The sequence below is a fragment of the Entelurus aequoreus genome, linkage group LG07, assembly GCF_033978785.1.
Source record: "Entelurus aequoreus isolate RoL-2023_Sb linkage group LG07, RoL_Eaeq_v1.1, whole genome shotgun sequence".
Classification (NCBI taxonomy): domain Eukaryota; kingdom Metazoa; phylum Chordata; class Actinopteri; order Syngnathiformes; family Syngnathidae; genus Entelurus; species Entelurus aequoreus.
Window position 1 is genome coordinate 38,714,815 of NC_084737.1, and position 19,780 is coordinate 38,734,594.

Here is a 19,780-nt window from a genome sequence, read left to right on the forward strand (position 1 = left end):
TGTAGAAAATAAAGAATGTGGGATTCACAATATTAACTATTAACGATAAAACACTGAATATTGGCAAAATATGAACGTCACACCCCCTCTCGATTGACACATTTTGCAATCAAGCGAAATGCAACAAAAGTGCAACAAACACAGCAAAATATAAATGCGAAGGGTAATAAAAAAAAAAAACACCTACAATCTGATATATCACTAAGTTTTAGAAGTACGTTGTAAAAATGTCCTTCCACGTCTGTCCCAACACCCACATTTCAGGCTGGCCGCTCTGGAAACACTCTGTGGAAACGCTCCCCACCCACACTGCTTGGTGCCTTGTCTGAGCTGCTGTGACTTAGATTACCATAGTAACTAATTATATTACCATAGTAACTAGTATATCATGCAAAAGCGCAGATTCCAACCATTGAAATACTTTGTATAGTTCAAGACTTTGGACAATAAAGTACTATCTATCTAAGACTTACGCTAATTTAAAAACATCACTGCACATAATAATGGCAGCTACAATTTCCACCTTAAAGATGTAAAAAAAATTATTTGGGAATGTCCGGCGGGCCAGATTGAAAAGCTTAACGGGCCGCAAGTGGCCCCCGGGCCTTATTTTGCCAGGGTCTGATCAAGATAGGCCGACAAGAAAATTTGTGGCATTAAGTGAAGAATGAAGCGGAATCTTTTTCAGTCTTTCCATTAAGTTCTCAACTTTAATAGGAAAAAAATCACTTTATGTAAAACAAATGTTCACACTGAACATGTTACATGAAAAATAAAATCCCACTGATATTTAATTTAATACCAGTCCACTGAATTACAAAACTTCCAAGATGCAGGAGAACCTCAGGTAAAATGTAATGTGATTTGCATTGCTAGGTTGCATGGCAGTTGTTGAAAAGTTGATTTTAGAGTTTATGATCCCACAACATTAGGATTTTTCAGTCAATTAATTAAATTTGCAGTTTCATTGTAGGAAAAAACCTTTTGTTCAAGTCAGTGCATTTACTCCAAACAAAATTACTTATCACCGACTCACAATGTAGTCTGTCAAACCAAAGGATACACACATACTTAGAGGATATGGCTGTTTGACAGCTCCAAGTAAAATAAAATCCTCATACTGGGTAGGATTTGCAAAGCCAGAAAAGTATTGTTGATAATCTGAATTGATAACATAACTACTTAATGAACAGGTTAGTTGAACGTACAATTCAAATGGAGCAAGACAACTTTAATGATTGCATCAACTCACAAAGGTACACGGGGACTTTCACTTAAAAAAAAAGAAAAGAAAAAAGAATAAAAACAACCCCGAAAAAGGATGTCTAAATAATCGACAAGGTGGTTATTCGATATCCTTTACTGAGCTATTATAGATATGGTTGCCACAATGTAACCACCATCAAATAAATGTACACCATTGGAGACTAACAAGAGACAATTCCAAACAAAGAATGCAAGTTTCTTTTTCCTAGTCCAGTCTGACCAAATCAGCAGGATTGTTTTTTTTTATTGGAATCCCTTTACCAATAAGCATATCTTCTCTGTCTCTTTTCAATAAGTAGGATTTCATTAAAACTGACATTATTTTACAACCATTTAAAACAATGACTGCAGAACATTTAAAATCTAAAAAAAATATTTAATTACGCCATTTTCTTCTTAACAAAATGTAAAAATATTTTGTGTATTCTTTTAAACATGTTACAATTGTATACTTCTACCGAATAAGGTAGGGAATAAAATACAGGACACCAAAAGGGCGGGGAAAGCCCAATTTTTTCCGGTTATGGCTGCTCCAACAAAGAAAAAAACATTTTGGAGATGGTATCTAAAGCCTGTCTACTTAATAATAATTATTGGTAAAGACAGGGGAAAAAGAAAAAAATTGGAGTATATTATAAAAATAAATAACTCTATAAAACAGACAATCTGACAGTTGTAGTCATTTTATCTAATCTTAATTTCCTCCAAAAAAAACTAAATCGTGTAAAGGAAAGTAATGTCCCACCATCTAAAATAATTTGATTGCAGCCAAATTTGTATCTATACCTTTAAGTTAATAACATGTTTTGTTTCAATCAGATGTTCAAGCTTTTGCTCCTTGAACCTCGAGTGATCAATACAAATAAAACATTTTGAAAGTCGCATCAGCTCATGACGCTTATAAAATGTCTAAAATCAGACAATACTTTATGTAACAGACAGCAACATACATTAAAAACTCATTTGGGTAGTGGCGGAAGAGGTGGAGGAGGGTCTGAAGGCAAGGGTGGGGGTCTGGCATTGCTCCCTCTGGATCCGCCAGAGTACCTGAAGTCTGCGTACTGGGACCTGTAGTCAAACATGGTCGGCTGGGACGGCTGGACACCCTGCGCGCTCAGAAGCGAGTTTAACATCTCAAAAGTGTCCTGGTACTCATTGGACTGAGCGCCACCTGTTCCCCCATGTCCGTTAGTGTCTGTCTTGTCGCCTTTGGGGTGTGAATAGCTCCCCTGGTGATGGGGGAGGTTAAGGGCCGGGAGGATGTCAGATGCCAGTGCTTGGCCAGATGAGGAAGACATGGATGGTAGCTGGTAGGGATTTCGAGAAGACTTGCTCATTTTAGAAGCAGGGTGGGGTGCTGCCGAAGGGTCTTGGGGGTGTAACCTCTTGCGGGAGACAGAGGAAGATGAGCCTGTTCGAGACGAATCATTAGGGACCTTTTTGCTGCTTCCTAATGCACTTCCGGAACTTGAGTGTTTGTGTGAGGAGGAAAGAGAAGCACCACTCAAAGAGTGGTGGTGGTGGTGATGGTGGTGGTGATTGGACCTGTCCCTGTGCTTGTCCCTGCTCTTGCCCTCCTCACCTGAACTCCCCCTTTGCTTCTCTGGCACACGAATACGCACTTTAATGTCTTGGTCCTGTCCTCTGCCGCTGTGTCCACTGCTGCCTCCGCCAGCCAGGGGAAACTTCATTTTCAAAGAACTTCTATCGTGTCTTTCCTTCTCCAAGGGGATTTTGAGAATAATGGGTGAGGGGTTGGACAGGTCAGAGGAAGACGAGCTGGACTGCTGGTGATGATGCTGCTGTTTCTCCTTTCTCTGCTGCTGACCAATGAGAGCCTGGGCAGCATTGGCGTACTCCCTTTTCACGCTGGCTTCCATGTTTTCCAACTTCCTCTTCTGAGCGGCCAATACATCTGCGTTCTTGGCGCGGTATTCACTTAAGGACACCTTAGCAGGGGTGTGGATCTCATGGTTGGTCTGCTGCTCAGGCACCCCCTGACTCTTGCCACTCCAGGTCTGAGCACTGCCAGGCGTACTGTCCTTGTCAGCCGTGGTGGACGAAGACGAAGCAGAAGACGGGGCCGAAAGGCTCATCAGACCCGCCACAGTACTTTCCGAAGAGGCCATAGAGATCATGCTCATCATGGTGTCCCTCTGGTCACCCTCCTCCTGGACTTTTGGCTTGGTCTTTGGTGTCTGACCTCCTGCCTGAAAAACAATATCCTTAAGAGTCAACAAAACTCATCTGCTCTTTACAGGCCAACTTATTAGTGCTCAGTCACCACGGAATCAAGTCGTACCTTCCAGTTGCGGATGCGTTTCAGTCTGCTAGGTGTTTTCTCCAGAATCTGCAGGAACTCGTGTGTGAGCTCTGAACAAAGTTATTTTAGGAATATGAAAGACAACATCAGCAGAAGATAATTAGAAGCTACACATTAGTTTAATGCCAAATTGGTGCGTGACTTGTTCTTGAACATTTTCCCCTTCAACTAGAGTGCATACCATCTAGCAGCTTAAGAGTGACTGTGGGGTCAACATATTCCCACCAGTGTTTTCCATCTGTAGAAACAGGAATCTCCCAGTTGGACCACTTGCAGGCAAGATGGATACACACACAGGCCACGACCGGCGGACTGTACTGCAGGCAGAACGTGGTCAAGTGGAGACTATGTGGCAGCGTACATCCCAGAAAAAACATACATAGAAAGAGGGGAAAAAAACAGAGCAGATATTCAGTATATTGAGTATTTACAAAAATGTGTGTGAAAATAAACAGGAGGTAAACGGAGTATATACCTGTTGGTGGCCATGAAGTAAGATGTTTGAGCAAGATCCTTACTTGCTGAAACAACAACAGAATGGAGAAGCACACTTAAAATCTGAGCCACAAAGACTTTGATGTGAGCCCTCCAAAATTAGCTCAAAATTGTATTTTGATGCTCACCTCTAACCAGCTGGGTGCACTTGACAACATGAGTGTGGGGATGGTCGATGGTGATTTCAAACGCTGCAAGAACACAGGACAAAACAAAAAAAGACTGAGTGATATGCAGCAGTTAAACCCAAAAAAAGCGTGCTTCCAAATCGACGGTTAACAAACGAGTCCTGTTAGCCCAAACAAAAGAGTTATTTGACTTCACATGAGGTCTTCCAGTAATATTCTGCCCTACATGAAAAGATTGAAAGTTTATTATGAGCAATATAAAAAGGTATATCAGGTGTCTGTTTAACGTTGATTTTTATTTATCGTCATCTGATACTTCCCCATGAATTGAATGCTTAGTGGAGGGGCGTATGCAGATATAAGAACATGGTTCATAAAAATGCTGCAACTCATTCTGTACACCTCAGATAGATGGCGCCAAATGAAGAAACAGAAAAGGGAGATGATCAATACTAAAGACAAAGTTGCAAACTGCTATTTCTGTGGATTGGCGACACGCGAGCGTGACTGTGCAGTGTTGCAAACTGCATGCAAAGTTTCTGTCGAACAAAAGTAAACACAAGTTACTTCTTCAGAATCACAGGGAGGGAAATCAAGGGACCCAAGTCTTTCCTTCCGAACTTACCCAAGGTCTGGAGTATTATGCTCTCAAGAATGACCAGGTCTTGGGCTTGTTGCAGGTAGGCCTGAAGTTGAGAGGACAGGCACATTACTCACTGCAAGGCCTGTATCCGTTGTTAAACAAGATCAACTGGTCATGCAGTTTGATTCTGGTCATGTGTAATTGTCTCAGAGGTTTTGTAGCATTTATCTTGAAAGACTGACTTTATTCAATCAGTCTTTCAGTTTTGTGCTGACAAACGCTCCCAAATAAATGAGAACTCAAATGACACCTCACATTTATGCCATCTCATTTAGATTCTCAGATGACCAAACACGTCCCTTTAAGTCCACTTCTTTCAATGTAAAAAGGGGATCTGTTGCAAGAGCGACAGTGAAGCTAAATGCTGCAATCACATTTTTATTTTGAGATTTGTTGCTTGAGTATAAAGTAGCGGAAGGCCATGTAAAAGCATCACTCAATGCAGAGAGTAAGGCACTGCCCTTTTGGGGAGTAACAGGCACTCACGATGATCAAATGGAAGCTAAAACCATAAAACTTACATCACTGCGAACGTCTGGTGAGGGATCCTGTGGGTTGAGACAGGCATGAGCCACCTTAATAACATGTTCTAGCTTTCGGGGCTGCTCCTCCACCTTTGCAGCAAGGAAAAGAGCGGCTGGAGCAATGACCTGCAAGTACAATTTTAAAATATATAATTTAAGTTCAGATGACGCTACACATTCAACAAGTACTCACATTTCTGTGGAATCTGGTGAAGGACTGGACCATATAGAAACGATGCATGTACACAATGGCCGTGTTTATTGTAAGCTGGGACCTAATACACAGTTGTTAAGGTAAATGGCAAAATATTTCAGGTATGAAATGTAAACATCGATTCAGTTTGTATAAACTCAGCCTTGTGGTACAACATTGCAGGAAAGCGAAACACATCACGTTACTTGTCCCGAGCTAGCCGGAAGCTGGAGTTCTTCGTAAATATAACTAGTTACGGTTAAATGCAAAAATCGTATACTATTATAATATTCTGAGAATACTATGTTACTCGAGGCAACATGGACTTGTATACGTATTTAATAACATTACTATTACAGTGAAATCTGAAGCTAATGCTAACGTCCTAAAGGCCTGCCGACAACACAGGCCTTCGCGACTTTGGGGTTCGCCAAATACGCCGCTCTCAGACAGCTGAGCCGGGCCCCTATAATAGACTAAAATAATCGATGTTTAGGAAAAACGAGGGTATTTAAAATGAAACCACACAACAAGCAGTAACGACTCTCTCGAATAGAAAAGGCTAAACGTAAGTAGCGAACAAGCTAGGCTAGCTCAGGTGGCTAACGTAGCTAACATGGCTAACAGCGCCGACACTCGGGCCACGACAAAAGATACACATTGAGCCGCTGTCCCATGTCCTGTAGCAGGTTGGCTGCCTGTTGTCTGTAAGAGAGCTCCTTGTCCGGATCGAGTCCAGCTCGCCGAGATGGATTGTTGTCGATCTGTTGCCGGGTGTAGTACCATTTGTTATTACAGCTTGCAGGGAGAGGACTAAGCGAAGCCGCCATCACTGAGAAGGAGGATAGTTTAAAATTTCAGCGCGTCACAGGAAGTAACGTCACATCGAGTGAGTGGGCGGAAGACGGGCAATTTCACTCACCGATAGGTATCGGTAAAACCGCGGAAATAACCTTACTGTGAAAAGTACAACTGGCATGATACAACCCCTGGAACATTTGAAATCACCTGACTTGGAGGATGTTCATTTAATTGTTTAATATTGCAGAAAAACGGCAGACAACGGACAGGACAAACATCTCAAGTCATTTCAAATGGCAACTTTCCGGCTTCAGATGATAGCTAGGAACTTTATTTATCCCTTTGGAAAGTTCCCTCTGAGAAATTCAAGTTCCGGCAGCAGCAGGTAACACCAGAATATAAAGGAAAACACTCAAAAATAAATACAAATCAAAATAGAATAAAATTGAGGAACAAAAAAGTTATAAGCCTATAAATATATTATACAATATACATGTTTATATATACACAGGTGTTAAAGCAGCAGCAGTGTGTTGTGTTTGTGTCTATGAACAGATGGTCTTGCCTATTTAAAAAAAAAAAATAGGCCATAAATCAAAAATATAATTCGTGGTAGTCAGTGACAGTTTTATTTTTAGATTATAGCAGTGGTTCTCAAACTTTTTTCACCAAGTACCACTTTACTGTAGAAAAAAAAAATATATATATATATATATAAAATAATATGTATATTTATACACATATATATATACACACACACACACACACACACACACACACACACACACACACACACACACACACACATCTATCTATGTTTTTTTATTTTTTTTATTTTTTATTTTAAACAACATTAAAAAAAGACACAAGATACACTTACCATTAGTGCATCAACCCAAGAAAACCCTCCCTCCCCCATTCACACTCATCCACACTCATTTACACAAAAGGGGCTGTCTCTTTCTGTTAAAAAAAACAACAACTTCTGGTTCCTACAATATAGAATAATACAGTCTGCAAGGGATACAGTCTTTAGAGCACACATGATTGTGTGTGGTGCTGGTCCACTAACATTTTCACTAATTACTATTTTTTATGTAATTGTTTTTAAATTGTTTTATTTTCAAACAAAACAAACAAAGGACCTTAACTTCACCAGACCGGGTTGTCAATGAAATCAGATTGTTCAAAAGGGTTCTTAAAACCAGGTCCAGTTCAGATTACGTCCAGATCGGGCTCAGCAACACACACCTTCACCCATGTACACCAAAAACCAGGGAACACAACAGGTTGCATACAATCCGCAAAAAAAAATACATTTTCAAATTAAGCACCCATGTACAGTCCAGATCACATCCAAATCGAACTCAGCAACACATACCTTCATTTATGTATACTTAAAATAGGGAATACAACAACAGATTGCATATCATATATAAACAAAATTACATTTTCAAAATAAGCCTTTGAGGACTTCCCATCTTTTTTTTAATCTTTTTTGGCATCATTATCGTTTTCAACCATATAATTTTCTAAAATTAAAAAATACTGAATAAATGTTTTAAAGAAAGAAATACTAAGTGAATATCTGTTTTTTGCCTTAAAAATAAACCTTTTACAGAGTACTATAATTAAATTGACTAAATCATGATTGTCAATGAACTCTCCTAAAATAACAGAAACCACATCAAGCTTCATAAACAAACCAATCTTTAAACACATTTTTTCAACTTCCACCCAAAATGAAGACACAATATGACAATACCAAAACAAATGTAGGGTGGATTCAGGCTCCTGACAACAAAATCGGCAATCATCTGACTCTGTCATATTCCATATTTTTAACATTTTTCCCGTGGGTAGGAAGTTATAAATAATTTTAATTTGAAAATAACGATTTTGCACATCAATAATGGTTTTGTAGATTAATTTGAATATTGCATCCCACGGCAACGGGCAGTCAAAAAAGTCCTCCCATTTTCCATATGTGTTGTATGGGGCAGCCTTCAAAGATTTCTTTATTAAATAAAACTTATATATTTTTCTATTTATTTTAGTTCCTTTTTGCCAACTACAATTTCTTATTAAGGGTTTACAAACTAATAATTTAGTAGTTCCATAATTAATTTGTTTCCATCTTTTCCTAATGACTCCAGTTAGTTGATTAAATGAAAAGCTTGAACAAGCATCACCATACATATTTGTAAATTCATCATATTTCATAATTTTTCCATTCTCATTGATAATGTCATTGACAAAAATTATTCCTCTTTCAAACATATTTTTCCAAAAGAAAGGCTTTCCATCTATTACAATATTAGAGTTCATCCATATTATTTGCTGCAAAATATCATCTCTTTTTTCTGGTACATAAAATTGAAAACACCACCATGAGTGGATTGTTTCCTTTATGAACCGCTCATAAATCTTAAAAAAGTTTTGTGATGGAGCTGGTAATGACAAAAACAAATAAATAAATTGAGGAATAATTAACGAGTTGACAATAGATATTTTACCATACAAGGTTAAGGATTTCCCTTTCCATAATTGCATAATTTTATCCAGCTTTCTTAGTCGATTATCATAATTTACTGAGCCTAGATCTTCCAGGTTCTCTGGGACAACAACACCAAGTATGTTAACTGGTCCATCTGTCCACAAAACAGGCATTTTGCATTCCATTCGAAAGGACGTTCCCTTTAGATTTCCGATCCTTAATATTTTACATTTATCATAATTTAGCTTAAGCCCAGATTGCTGTGAAAATATGTCCAAAAGATCAAGAAGGTTTTGCAGACAATGAGGATTGGGGCTTATAAAGAAGCTTGTATCATCTGCATACATTGCTATTTTACTTTCAATATTATTATTACTGAGCCCTTCAATATTTTTATTCAATCTAACTTTAATCGCCAATATTTCCATAGCAATAATAAATAAGAATGGAGACAAAGGGCACCCTTGTTTTAGACCTCTTAATAGAGGTATTGTCCCAGAGATGTATCCATTATTGATAATTCTACAATTAGTTTTATTATATAGCGTCTTGATCCAGTTTAATAAGGAGTTGCCAAAATTGAAAAAAACTAAGCTTTTACAAATAAAATCCAAGCTAATTTTGTCAAAAGCCTTCTCCAGGTCGGCTACAAAAATTAATCATCTTTTATTTTCCATATTATAATTTTCTATAATTTCTAATAACTGTCTAATATTGTTTCCTATATTTATTCCTTGTAGGAAGCCTGATTGATCTTGGTGAATAATATTTGACAAAACAGACTTAAGTCGTGTAGCCAAACATTTTGCCAGGATCTTAGCATCATAACACTGAAGTGTTATTGGTCTCCAATTTTTTAGATGAACTGGGTCTTTATACTGACCATTTATTTCCTGTTTCAATAATAAGGAAATAAGACCTTCTGTTTGAGTGTTGGACAAAAAACCTGTTTTATATGAGTAATTAAAACTAGAAAGTAATGGTTTCTTAAGATCTTCATAAAATACTTGATAAACCTCAATAGGTATTCCATCTAATCCTGGGGTTTTCCCTGGATGAAAGGATTTAACAGCTTCTACAAGTTCTTCCTCTCTAATGAGGCCTTCACATGAATGGCTTTCTTCCGAATTCAATTTTCTTTCATAATTTTCTGGAAAAAAATTTGTAGTTTCAGGAGGGATTACTGGATTAGAAAAAATTTTTTTAAAGTAATTTTCCATTTCTTTCAACAATGTGGTGTGTGTATCCAATACCTTTCCATTTGTTTTAATAAGCTTAGAAATGTTCTTTTTAGAACGATTTTTTGTTTGGATATTTAAAAAGAATTTTGAACACTTCTCACCTTTTTTCATCCAGATTGCTCTGTTGCAGTCATAACTTTTCAATAATTGTTTTTCAACTAAATCTGCTAACTCCTCTTGTTTGGCTGTAAAGGTATTCAGTTGCTCACTAGTTAGATTATCATTACTGTCAATGTTTTTTTGTAAATCCTCAATTTCTTTCTTTAATTCCTGTTCTGCCGCTTTAATTTTTTTTTTTTTCCATGAAGAGTATGCAATGGCATATCCCCTAAAACAACATTTGAAGGCTTCCCAGACTATTTGGGGATTTGAAGATACTACATTATTTTAAAAAAAGTCAGTAATAAATTGCTTTGTTTTTTCGATAAATTCATCATCCTGTAGATGCATTTGATTAAACTTCCAATATCCGGGCCCACGTGTATTATCTTCAATTGCAATATTTATTCCTATACAATTATGATCAGAACGCAATTTATCATCGATTGATATTGCAGTCACTTTGTTTAGCAATGAAAATGATATAAAAAAAATAGTCAATACGACTTGCCAAGTTCCGGCAGCAGCAGGTAACACCAGAATATAAAGGAAAAACACTAAAAAATAAATACAAATCAAAATAGAATAAAATTGAGGAACAAAAAAGTTATAAGCCTATAAATATATTATACAATATACATGTTTATATATACACAGGTGTTAAAGCAGCAGCAGTGTGTTGTGTTTGTGTCTATGAACAGATGGTCTTGCCTATTTAAAAAAAAAAAAAGGCCATAAATCAAAAATATAATTCGTGGTAGTCAGTGACAGTTTTATTTTTAGATTATAGCAGTGGTTCTCAAACTTTTTTCACCAAGTACCACTTTACTGTAGAAAAAAAAAAATATATATATATAAAATAATATGTATATTTATACACATATATACACACACACACACACACACACACACACACACACACACACACACACACACACACACACACACACACACACACACACACACACACACACATCTATCTATGTTTGTATGTGTATATATATATACACTGAACAAAAATATAAACGCAACACTTTTGTTTTTGCTCCCATTTTTCATGAGTTGAACTCAAATATCTAAAACTTTGACTATATACACAAAAGACTTATCCCTCTCAAATATTGTTCACAAATCTGTCTAAATCTGTGTTAATGAGAATTCCTTCTTTGCCAAGCGAATCCATCCCACCTCAGAGGTGTGGCATATCAAGATGCTGATTAAACAGCATAATTATTGCACAGGTGTGCCTTAGGCTGCCTACAATAAAAAGGCCACTCTGAAATGTGCAGTTTTATCACATGCCACAGATGTCGCAAGTTTTGAGGACGCGTACAATTGGCATGCTGAATGCAGGAATGTCCACCAGAGCTGTTGCCCGTGAATTGAATGTTAATTTTTCAACCATAAGCCGTCTCCCAAGACGTTCTTAGAGAATTTGGTACATCCAACCGGCCTCACAACCGCAGACCACGTGTAACTACACCAATCCAGTACCTCCACATCCAGCAGGTGCACCTCCTTGATCGTCTGAGACCAGCCACCCGGACAACTGCTGCAACAATTGGTTTGCCCAACCAAATAATTTCTGCACAAACTTTGACAAACAGTCTCAGGGAAGCTCATCTGAATGCTTGTCGTCCTCATCGGGGTCTTGACCTGACTGCAGTTCGTCATCGTAACCGTCTTGAGTGGGCAATTGCTCACATTCGATGGCGTCTGGCACATTGGAAAAGGTGTTCTCTTCCCGGTTTTCACTGTTCAGGGCAGATGGCAGGCAGCTTGTGTGGCGTCGTGTGGGAGAGCGGTTAGCTGATGTCAACGTTGTGAATCGAGTGGCCCATGGTGGGGTTGGGGTTATGGTATGGGAGGCGTATGTTATGGGCAACGAACGCAAGTACATTTTATTGATGGCATTTTAAATGCACAGAGACACCGTGACGAGATCCTGAGGTCCATTGTTAAGCCGTTCACCTGAGATAATCACCTCATGTTGCAGCATAACAATGCACGGCCCCATGTTGCCAGGATCTGTACACAATTACTGGAAGCTGAAAACATCCCAGTTCTTGCATAGCCAGCATACTCACCGGGCATTGTCACCCATTGAGCATGTTTGGGATGCTGTGGATCGGCGTATACAACAGCGTGTTCCAGTTCCTACCAATATCTAGCAACTTCGCACAACCTTTGAAGAGTAGACCAATATCCCACAGGCCAGTCAATAAACAGATCAACTCTATGCGAAGGAGATGTGGTACACTGCGTGAGGCAATTGGTGGTCACACCAGACACTGACTGCTTTTCTGACATTTCTGAAAATACAACATAAAACATTTTTTAAATGTGTTGCAATGGTGTAATTTAAACAATCTTGATGATTAAGTTTAAAGAAAGTTTTTACGGCATTGCTTTTCTTTTAGGTTTAATTTCTAAATTAATAAACTGTACTCAAAAATTAATGTCCCTAGTTTTTATGTCACGACCGAAATGCAAGAATTTTAGAGGCATGGCTGATTCTGAATTTAGGCCACACCCCTACATTTTTGACCAGGAAGTGGCATTACATTTCTGCCCCTCATGGCTGAATGGTAGTCACCTTGTCCTTTTTATGAGTGTACAACTCTTCAAATATGTGTTTGCTTGCCATATGCTTGGTAGCATTATTTAGTTATGGTCAAAATTTGCTAGCATTTTCACACCCGAAACAGTCACACCCAAAAAACATACAATAACGTTTTGGTGGTGATATGATCATTTCGGTAGTGACAAAAATAAAATGGAAAGTATTTTAATCCTACCATTTTGAAATACTGTGTTCACAAAGTCTTAAAATAAGTAACCAAACATGAAATATGTCTAAATTTGGCTGTATAAATGTATCTTTGAGAGTTCTACTTTTGTAAGGTTTTTACCTCAATATGACAGTAATGTTCTTAGAAACCTGAGAAAACGTGTTTGAAGCAAGACAGTTCAATTTTAGGATTAGATGGAACAATTCCATGATAGAAAAAACCTGAGTAGAGGGGTAATAGAAGGCTACATCCATCAGGGCTACTTCAGTGCTGTTATAGTGTTAGTCCTGGTTGGGTGGGATTGCAAAATGGGGGATGGAGAGGAGGAGGGGGATGGTTGACAGCTTCATTTGGGTCATCAGATGGGTACCCTTCTTCAGAATCAGAATCAGAATCAGAATCAGCTTTATTGTCATTACGCAGGGTAACGAGATTGAGGCCATTCCATACAGTGCGATAAAACAAGTGTACACTCTATACAGAGGGTGAAATGAATATATACATGAATACCGACATGAAACAGGGTGGTTGGTGGAATGGGTTATTGCACCGAAGAGAAGGCAGTTATGAGGGTCAATGGGGAAGTCTGTTCAGGGTGGTTATGGCCCTGGGGAAGAAGCTGTTTTTTAGCCTGTTCGTCTTAGTTTTAAAGGCCTACTGAAATGAATTGTTTTTATTTAAACGGGGATAGCAGATCTATTCTATGTGTCATACTTGATCTTTTCGCGATATTGCCATATTTTTGCTGAAAGGATTTAGTATAGAACAACGACGATAAAGATTGCAACTTTTGGTATCTGATAAAAAAAAGGCTTGCCCCTACCGGAAGTAGCGTGACGTAGTCAGTTGAACATATACGCAAAGTTCCCTATTGTTTACAATGATGGCCGCATGAAGTGAGAGAGATTCGGACCGAGAAAGCGACAATTTCCCCATTAATTTGAGCGAGGATGAAAGATTTGTGGATGAGTAAAGTGCAAGTGAAGGACTAGTGGGGAGTTGAAGCTATTCAGATAGGGAAGATGCTGTGAGAGCCGGGGGTGACCTGATATTCAGCTGGGAATGACTACAACAGTAAATAAACACAATACATATATATACTCTATTAGCCACAACACAACCAGGCTTATATTTAATATGCCACAAATTAATCCTGCATAAAAACACCTGCGTGTTTGTTATGCTAGCTGCTAGCTCCTCTGCTAGCTCCTAGCTCCATAGAACACGCCAATACAATTCAAACACCTGATCAACACACACAATCACTCAGCCCAAAAGACCGTTCACCTAACCCAAGGTTCATAAAGCTTATATATTTTTAAAAAGTTACGTACGTGACGCGCACATACGGTCAAGCTATCAAATGTTTAGCAGCCAAGGCTGCATACTCACGGTACCTGGTATTCAGCTGGGAATGACTAAAACAGTAAATAAACACAAGACATATATTTACTCTATTAGCCACAACACAACCAGGCTTATATTTAATATGCCACAAATTAATCCTGCATAAAAACACCTAAGTCTTTGTTATGCTAACTCCTAGCTCCTATGCTAGCTCCTAGCTCCATAGAACACGCCAATACAATTCAAACACCTGATCAACACACACAATCACTCAGCCCAAAAGACCGTTCACCTAAGCCAAGGTTCATAAAGCTTATATATTTTAAAAAAGTTACGTACATACGCAAAAAAAAGTTGCGCACATACGGTCAAGCGATCAAATGTTTAGAAGTCAAAGCTGCATACTCACAGTAGCACGTCTGCGTCTTTGTCATCCAAATCAAAGTAATCCTGGTAAGAGTCTGTGTTGTCCCAGTTCTCTACAGGCGTCTGTGTATCGAAGTCAAAAGTCCTCCTGGTTAGAGTCTCTGTTATCCGAGTTCTTCCATCTTGACTGCATCTTTCGGGAATGTAAACAAAGAAGCGCCGGCTGTGTACTGTTGTTGCTGACTACGTTCGAAAAATACGTCCATTTCGCACCGACAACTTTCTTCTTTGCTTGCTCAGCTTCCTTCTCCATAATGCAATGAACATGATTGCAACAGATTCACGAACACAGATGTCCAGAATACTGTGGAATTATGAAATGAAAACAGAGCTTTTTCGTATTGGCTTCAATGTGGAAGGCATACCCGTGTTCCCCGGTCTACGTCACGCGCATACGTCATCCGCAGAGGCGTTTCGAACCGGAAGTTTAGCGGCAAATTTAAAATGTCACTTTATAAATTAACCCGGCCGTATTGGCATGTGTTATAATGTTAAGATTTCATCATTGATATATAAACTATCAGACTGTGTGGTCGGTAGTAGTGGGTTTCAGTAGGCCTTTAATGCACCTGTAGCGCTTCCCAGAGGGCAGCAGGTGGAACAGGTCAGAGCCAGGGTGGGTGCTGTCCTTGATGATGGCACTGGCTCTGTTGAGGCAGCGGGAGGTGTAGATGTCCTTTAGAGAGGGGAGAGGGCGGCCGATGATCTTTTGAGCCGTCTTGACCACTCTTTGCAGCCTCTCCCTGTCTGCTGCAGTGCAGCTGCCGTACCATACTGTAATACAGTAGGTCAGCAGGCTCTCGATGGAGGAGCGGCAGAAGGTCAGCAGCAGGTCAGGCTTCAGGTTGTACTTCCCGAGGACTCTCAGGAAGTGTAGCCGCTGCTGAGCCTTCTTGATGATTGCTGTGGTGTTGACTGTCCAGGAAAAGTCGTTAGAGATGTGGACTCCAAGGTACCTGAAGGAATGGACCCCCTCCACACGCTCGCCGTTGATGTAGAGGGGGGCAGGGTCGGTGCTGCTCCTCCTGAAGTCGACGATGATCTCTCTGGTCTTGTTGGTGTTGAGAGCGAGGTTGTTCTCCGAAGACCAGGCCGTCAGCTTCAGGACCTCCTCCCTGTAGGCAGCCTCGTCACCCCTGGAGATGAGCCCGACCACTGTGGTATCGTCAGCAAACTTGACAATAAGGTTGTGACTGTGGGCTGGACTGCAGTCATGGGTGCAGAGAGGAGGGGGCTCAGCACACAGCCCTGTGGGGAGCCGATGCTCAGCGTGCGGGTGGATGAGAGGTGGGGGCCAAGTCTCACATTCTGGGGTCGGTCCGTTAGGAAGTCCCTTATCCAGGCGTTTGTGAGAGGGGGGAGGCCAAGAGTGTCCAGTTTATTGCAGAGTCTGTCCGGGATTATTGTATTGAAGGCAGAACTATAATCCACAGAGAGCATCCGGACGTAGCTCTGCTGCTGCTCCAGGTGGTTCAGAGCAGAGTGGAGAGCAACAGCGATGGCGTCCTCTGTGGATCTGTTCGCCCGGTATGCGAACTGGTGGGGGTCAAAGTCTGGAGGGATATGGTCCTTGATGTGCTGGAGAACCAGTCTCTCGAAGCACTTCATGATTACCGGAGTGAGGGCCACTGGTCGGTAATCGTTCAGGCTGGTGATGGGAGACTTCTTCGGCACCGGGATTATTGTAGATGACTTCAGGCAGGATGGGATGACTGCCTGAGCCAGGGAGAGGTTGAAGATCCTGGTGAGGGGGGAGCGAGCTGGTGGGCGCACGCCCTGAGCACCTATCCACTCCGTCTGGTCCGGCAGCCTTCCTGGGGTTCACAGCCAGGAGCACTCGTCTGACACTGTGCTCCTGTACAGTGAGTGGAGTGGTGCCGGAGCCCGGTGGGGGCAGGGCTGGAGCAGATGAGTGTCGCTGGGGGGTATCGAAACGGGCAAAGAAACAGTTAAGCTCCTCTGCCAGTGTCGCACTCTGATCCGCAGTTGTCACATTGCAGCCTCTGTAGTTCGTGATGTCATGAATGCCCCGCCACACCTCCCGTGAGTTATTGCTGGACAGATGGGACTCTATGCACCTCCTGTGGTCCGCTTTTGCTTTTTTAATCCCTCTCTTCAGGTCGGCTCTAGCAGCACTGTACAGTGCCCTGTCCCCTGACCTGAAGGCTGCGTCGCGGGCCCTGAGGAGTGTGCGGACTTGGCTGGTCATCCAGGGTTTCTTGTTGGGGTAAACCCGGATGGTTTTTTCCACAGTCACATTCCCGATACAGAACTGTATGTAGTCCAGCACCGTTCCTGTGGCTGTCTCCAGCTCCTGTTGTTGGAAGAGGTCCCAATTCGTGTGTTGGAAGCAGTCCTGAAGTTTGGGGAGTGCATCGTCAGGCCAGGTCATAACAGTCTTTGTGATGGGCCTGGCCTGGCGTCTGATGGGGGTGTAGGTAGGAGAGAGCAGGAGGGAAAGATGGTCTGACTGTCCAAGCTGGGGGAGGGGTGTAGCTCTGTACGCGTGCTTCACGTTGGTATACACGTGGTCAAGGGTGTTCTTGCCCCTTGTAGAACACTTCACATGCTGGTAGAACTTAGGGAGTACAGTCTTTAGATTGGCCTTATTAAAATCCCCTGCTATGATATGAATACCGTCGGGGTGGGCCCGCTGCTGTTCGTTGACGGTGTTCAGCAGAAGAGAGAGCGCTGTGTTTACTTTGGCGTCCGGTGGAATATACACAGCCGTGATGATAACAACAGACAGCTCTCTCTGGAGAAAAAAAGGCAGACATCTAACAGACATGTACTCCACGTCCGGGCAACTGTGCTGTTCAATGATTGTCCCGTTGTTGCACCAGTTCTCATGCACGTAAATACAGAGCCCCCCTCCTCTGCTCTTACCGGAGTTCTTAGTTCTGTCCCGGCGGAGCAGAGTGCGGCCGGCTAGCTGCATGCTAGCATCGGGTATTTCCGGGTGAAGCCAGGTTACGGTGATAATCATAGCACAACAGTCCCGAACATAGCGGTTTCCAGCGAGTTGTAACTCCAGGTCGTCCATCTTCTGTACGAGGGATCTGGCATTGGAGAGGAACAGGCTCGGTAGAGGTGGCTTGTGGGGTTGTTTCCTAAGCCTGAGCAAGACGCCGGACCTGCGGCCACGCTTCTGCTTCCTCTCCCTCCTCCGTCTGCGCCGTCTCCCAGACCCGACAACAAACCACGGAGAGCCTGGTGCTCTTGCTATGTCGTCTGGGATGTTGTGCTCGTGGTGAAAGTCGCTCGAAACAGATATCTGGTGCGAGTTCCCGATATCCAAGAGTGACTGGCGGGTGTACCGGGTGTTTGCAGTACAGGTGGTGCACAAAAGAAAAAAAAACAAGAAGAAAAGAAGGAGGAAAGAGCACTGAAAAGGAGAGCCGTGAGCCGCTGCGTCTGTGCGCGCCGCCATCTTCTTCACCGGTGTTTCAATGACAGGCCCACAACACCTCCAGAGGGCTCATTGGCAACACCTGACGTCCCAGGTGAGCCCCCCTCCGCTTTCAACCATTATGTGCTGTAGGTCTTACTTGAGCTCCAGATGGTGTTTCTCCTCTTCACCCACAGCCACCGACTGGCTGCCTCTGCTGCCCCTGAGAGGGCTTTGATAGTTTTTCTCAGGGTTTGGCCTCAAACTCCAATGTCTTTAAGCAGCCTGATGGTTGTCCGGCCCACAAAGCCTCTGCAGCCAACTTCCACTGGGCAGACCTTGGCTTTCTGCTCAGCATCAGCTGCCAGCTCGGTGTACTTAAGGCTTTTGCGTTCAAATCCCTCCTCCACAGCAGCCTCCCAGGGAACTGTGAGTTCTATTATGTACACGATGTGCAGTGAGGAGGACCAGAGCACCTTGTCTGGTCTGAGGTTTGATTTGACTATCTCTGAAGGAAAGCAGAGCTTTTGATTGAGATCCACCGCCATATTCCAGTCACAAGCCCCTCCGACCTGGCCTATGTCTGGTATATGGCCTTTGGTTGACTCTACACCTTCTCGGATGAACTCTCTTGTGGATGTATGATGTAATGTTGAGGGGGCAGGGCAATGATCTTCTCCCGTCTGGCCTCTAACGTGACTGCTAGGCACTTCAGGACCTGGTTGTGCCACCAGGTGTAGCGCCCTTGTGACAGACTTGTCTTGCAGCCAACGAGAATATGTTTGAGGTTAGCTGGAGATGGACAGAGGGGGCATGTGGGGTCCTCTCCGTATCACTGTTTGAGGTTGGAGGGGGAGGGAAACACATCATAAGTGGAGCGTAAGATGAAGCTGATGTGAACTGCCTCCATGCCCAAGAGCTCCCTCCATAAGACTTTTCTCCTCTCAACTCCTCTCAGCTCATCCACTGTCCTTGCTTGACTTGTGAGACAGCCTTTGCATATCTTGCAGCCTGCTCTTGCCGACGTACCTCCTCCATAACCTGCCGGCGTTGCTGAGCTGGAGCAGCCGTATGCCACACTGGTCTGCTCTCCCCATACTTGCCAACCCTCCCGAATTTTCCGGGAGACTCCCGAATTTCAGTGCCGCTCCCGAAAATCTCCCGGGACAACCATTCTCCCGAATTTCTCCTGATTTCCAGCCGGACTTAAGGCACACCCCCTCCAGGTCCGTGCGGACCTGAGTGAGGACAGCCTGTCGTCACGTCCGCTTGGCCAACCAAAAAGTAACCACAGAACACTATACCGTATAGTGTTCTGTGGTTACTTTTTGGTTGGCCAACGATTTACGTTGTATTGCGCACCCTGACGGCAAGTGTGGGAGTCGGTTCTGAAGTATGAAGTAAAGAGACGTAACTTCGTCACCTCGCCTGGTTATTGACTCCAACCCAGAATATTACACTGCCCATACCTACTCTCCTTCAAAGGCTGTGCTACTGGCTGCAAAGCATTGCACTTTCAAATACAACAATGAATAGAGAGGAGTGTTATGTGTGTATACGTGTAAATAAATGAACACTGAAATTCAAGTATTTATTTTATTTATTTGTATATATATA

At 42.0% G+C, this 19,780-nt stretch overlaps 1 protein-coding gene across 4 annotated transcripts; it reads right to left on the reverse strand.

The window, feature by feature from the left end:
- Nucleotides 1-690: 690 nt before the first annotated feature.
- On the reverse strand, nt 691-6,707 carry ccnt1 (cyclin T1). 4 transcript variants are annotated; one of them, XM_062053542.1, is made up of 10 exons: nt 6,495-6,658; nt 6,230-6,404; nt 5,573-5,654; nt 5,377-5,505; nt 4,838-4,898; nt 4,213-4,275; nt 4,065-4,110; nt 3,771-3,934; nt 3,569-3,639; nt 691-3,476 (listed from the first exon to the last, which is right to left on the reverse strand). In XM_062053542.1, the coding sequence occupies exons 1-10, from the start codon at nt 6,568-6,570 to the stop codon at nt 2,226-2,228; spliced, it is 2,118 nt and encodes a 705-aa protein (XP_061909526.1). In that variant the 5' UTR covers nt 6,571-6,658; the 3' UTR covers nt 691-2,225. The 4 variants fall into 4 exon arrangements, 3 of the variants coding, with proteins under 3 accessions (XP_061909526.1, XP_061909525.1, XP_061909524.1); XM_062053541.1 differs by having other exon boundaries at nt 4,065-4,116; XM_062053540.1 differs by having other exon boundaries at nt 4,065-4,119.
- Between the last annotated feature and the right edge of the window lie 13,073 nt (nt 6,708-19,780).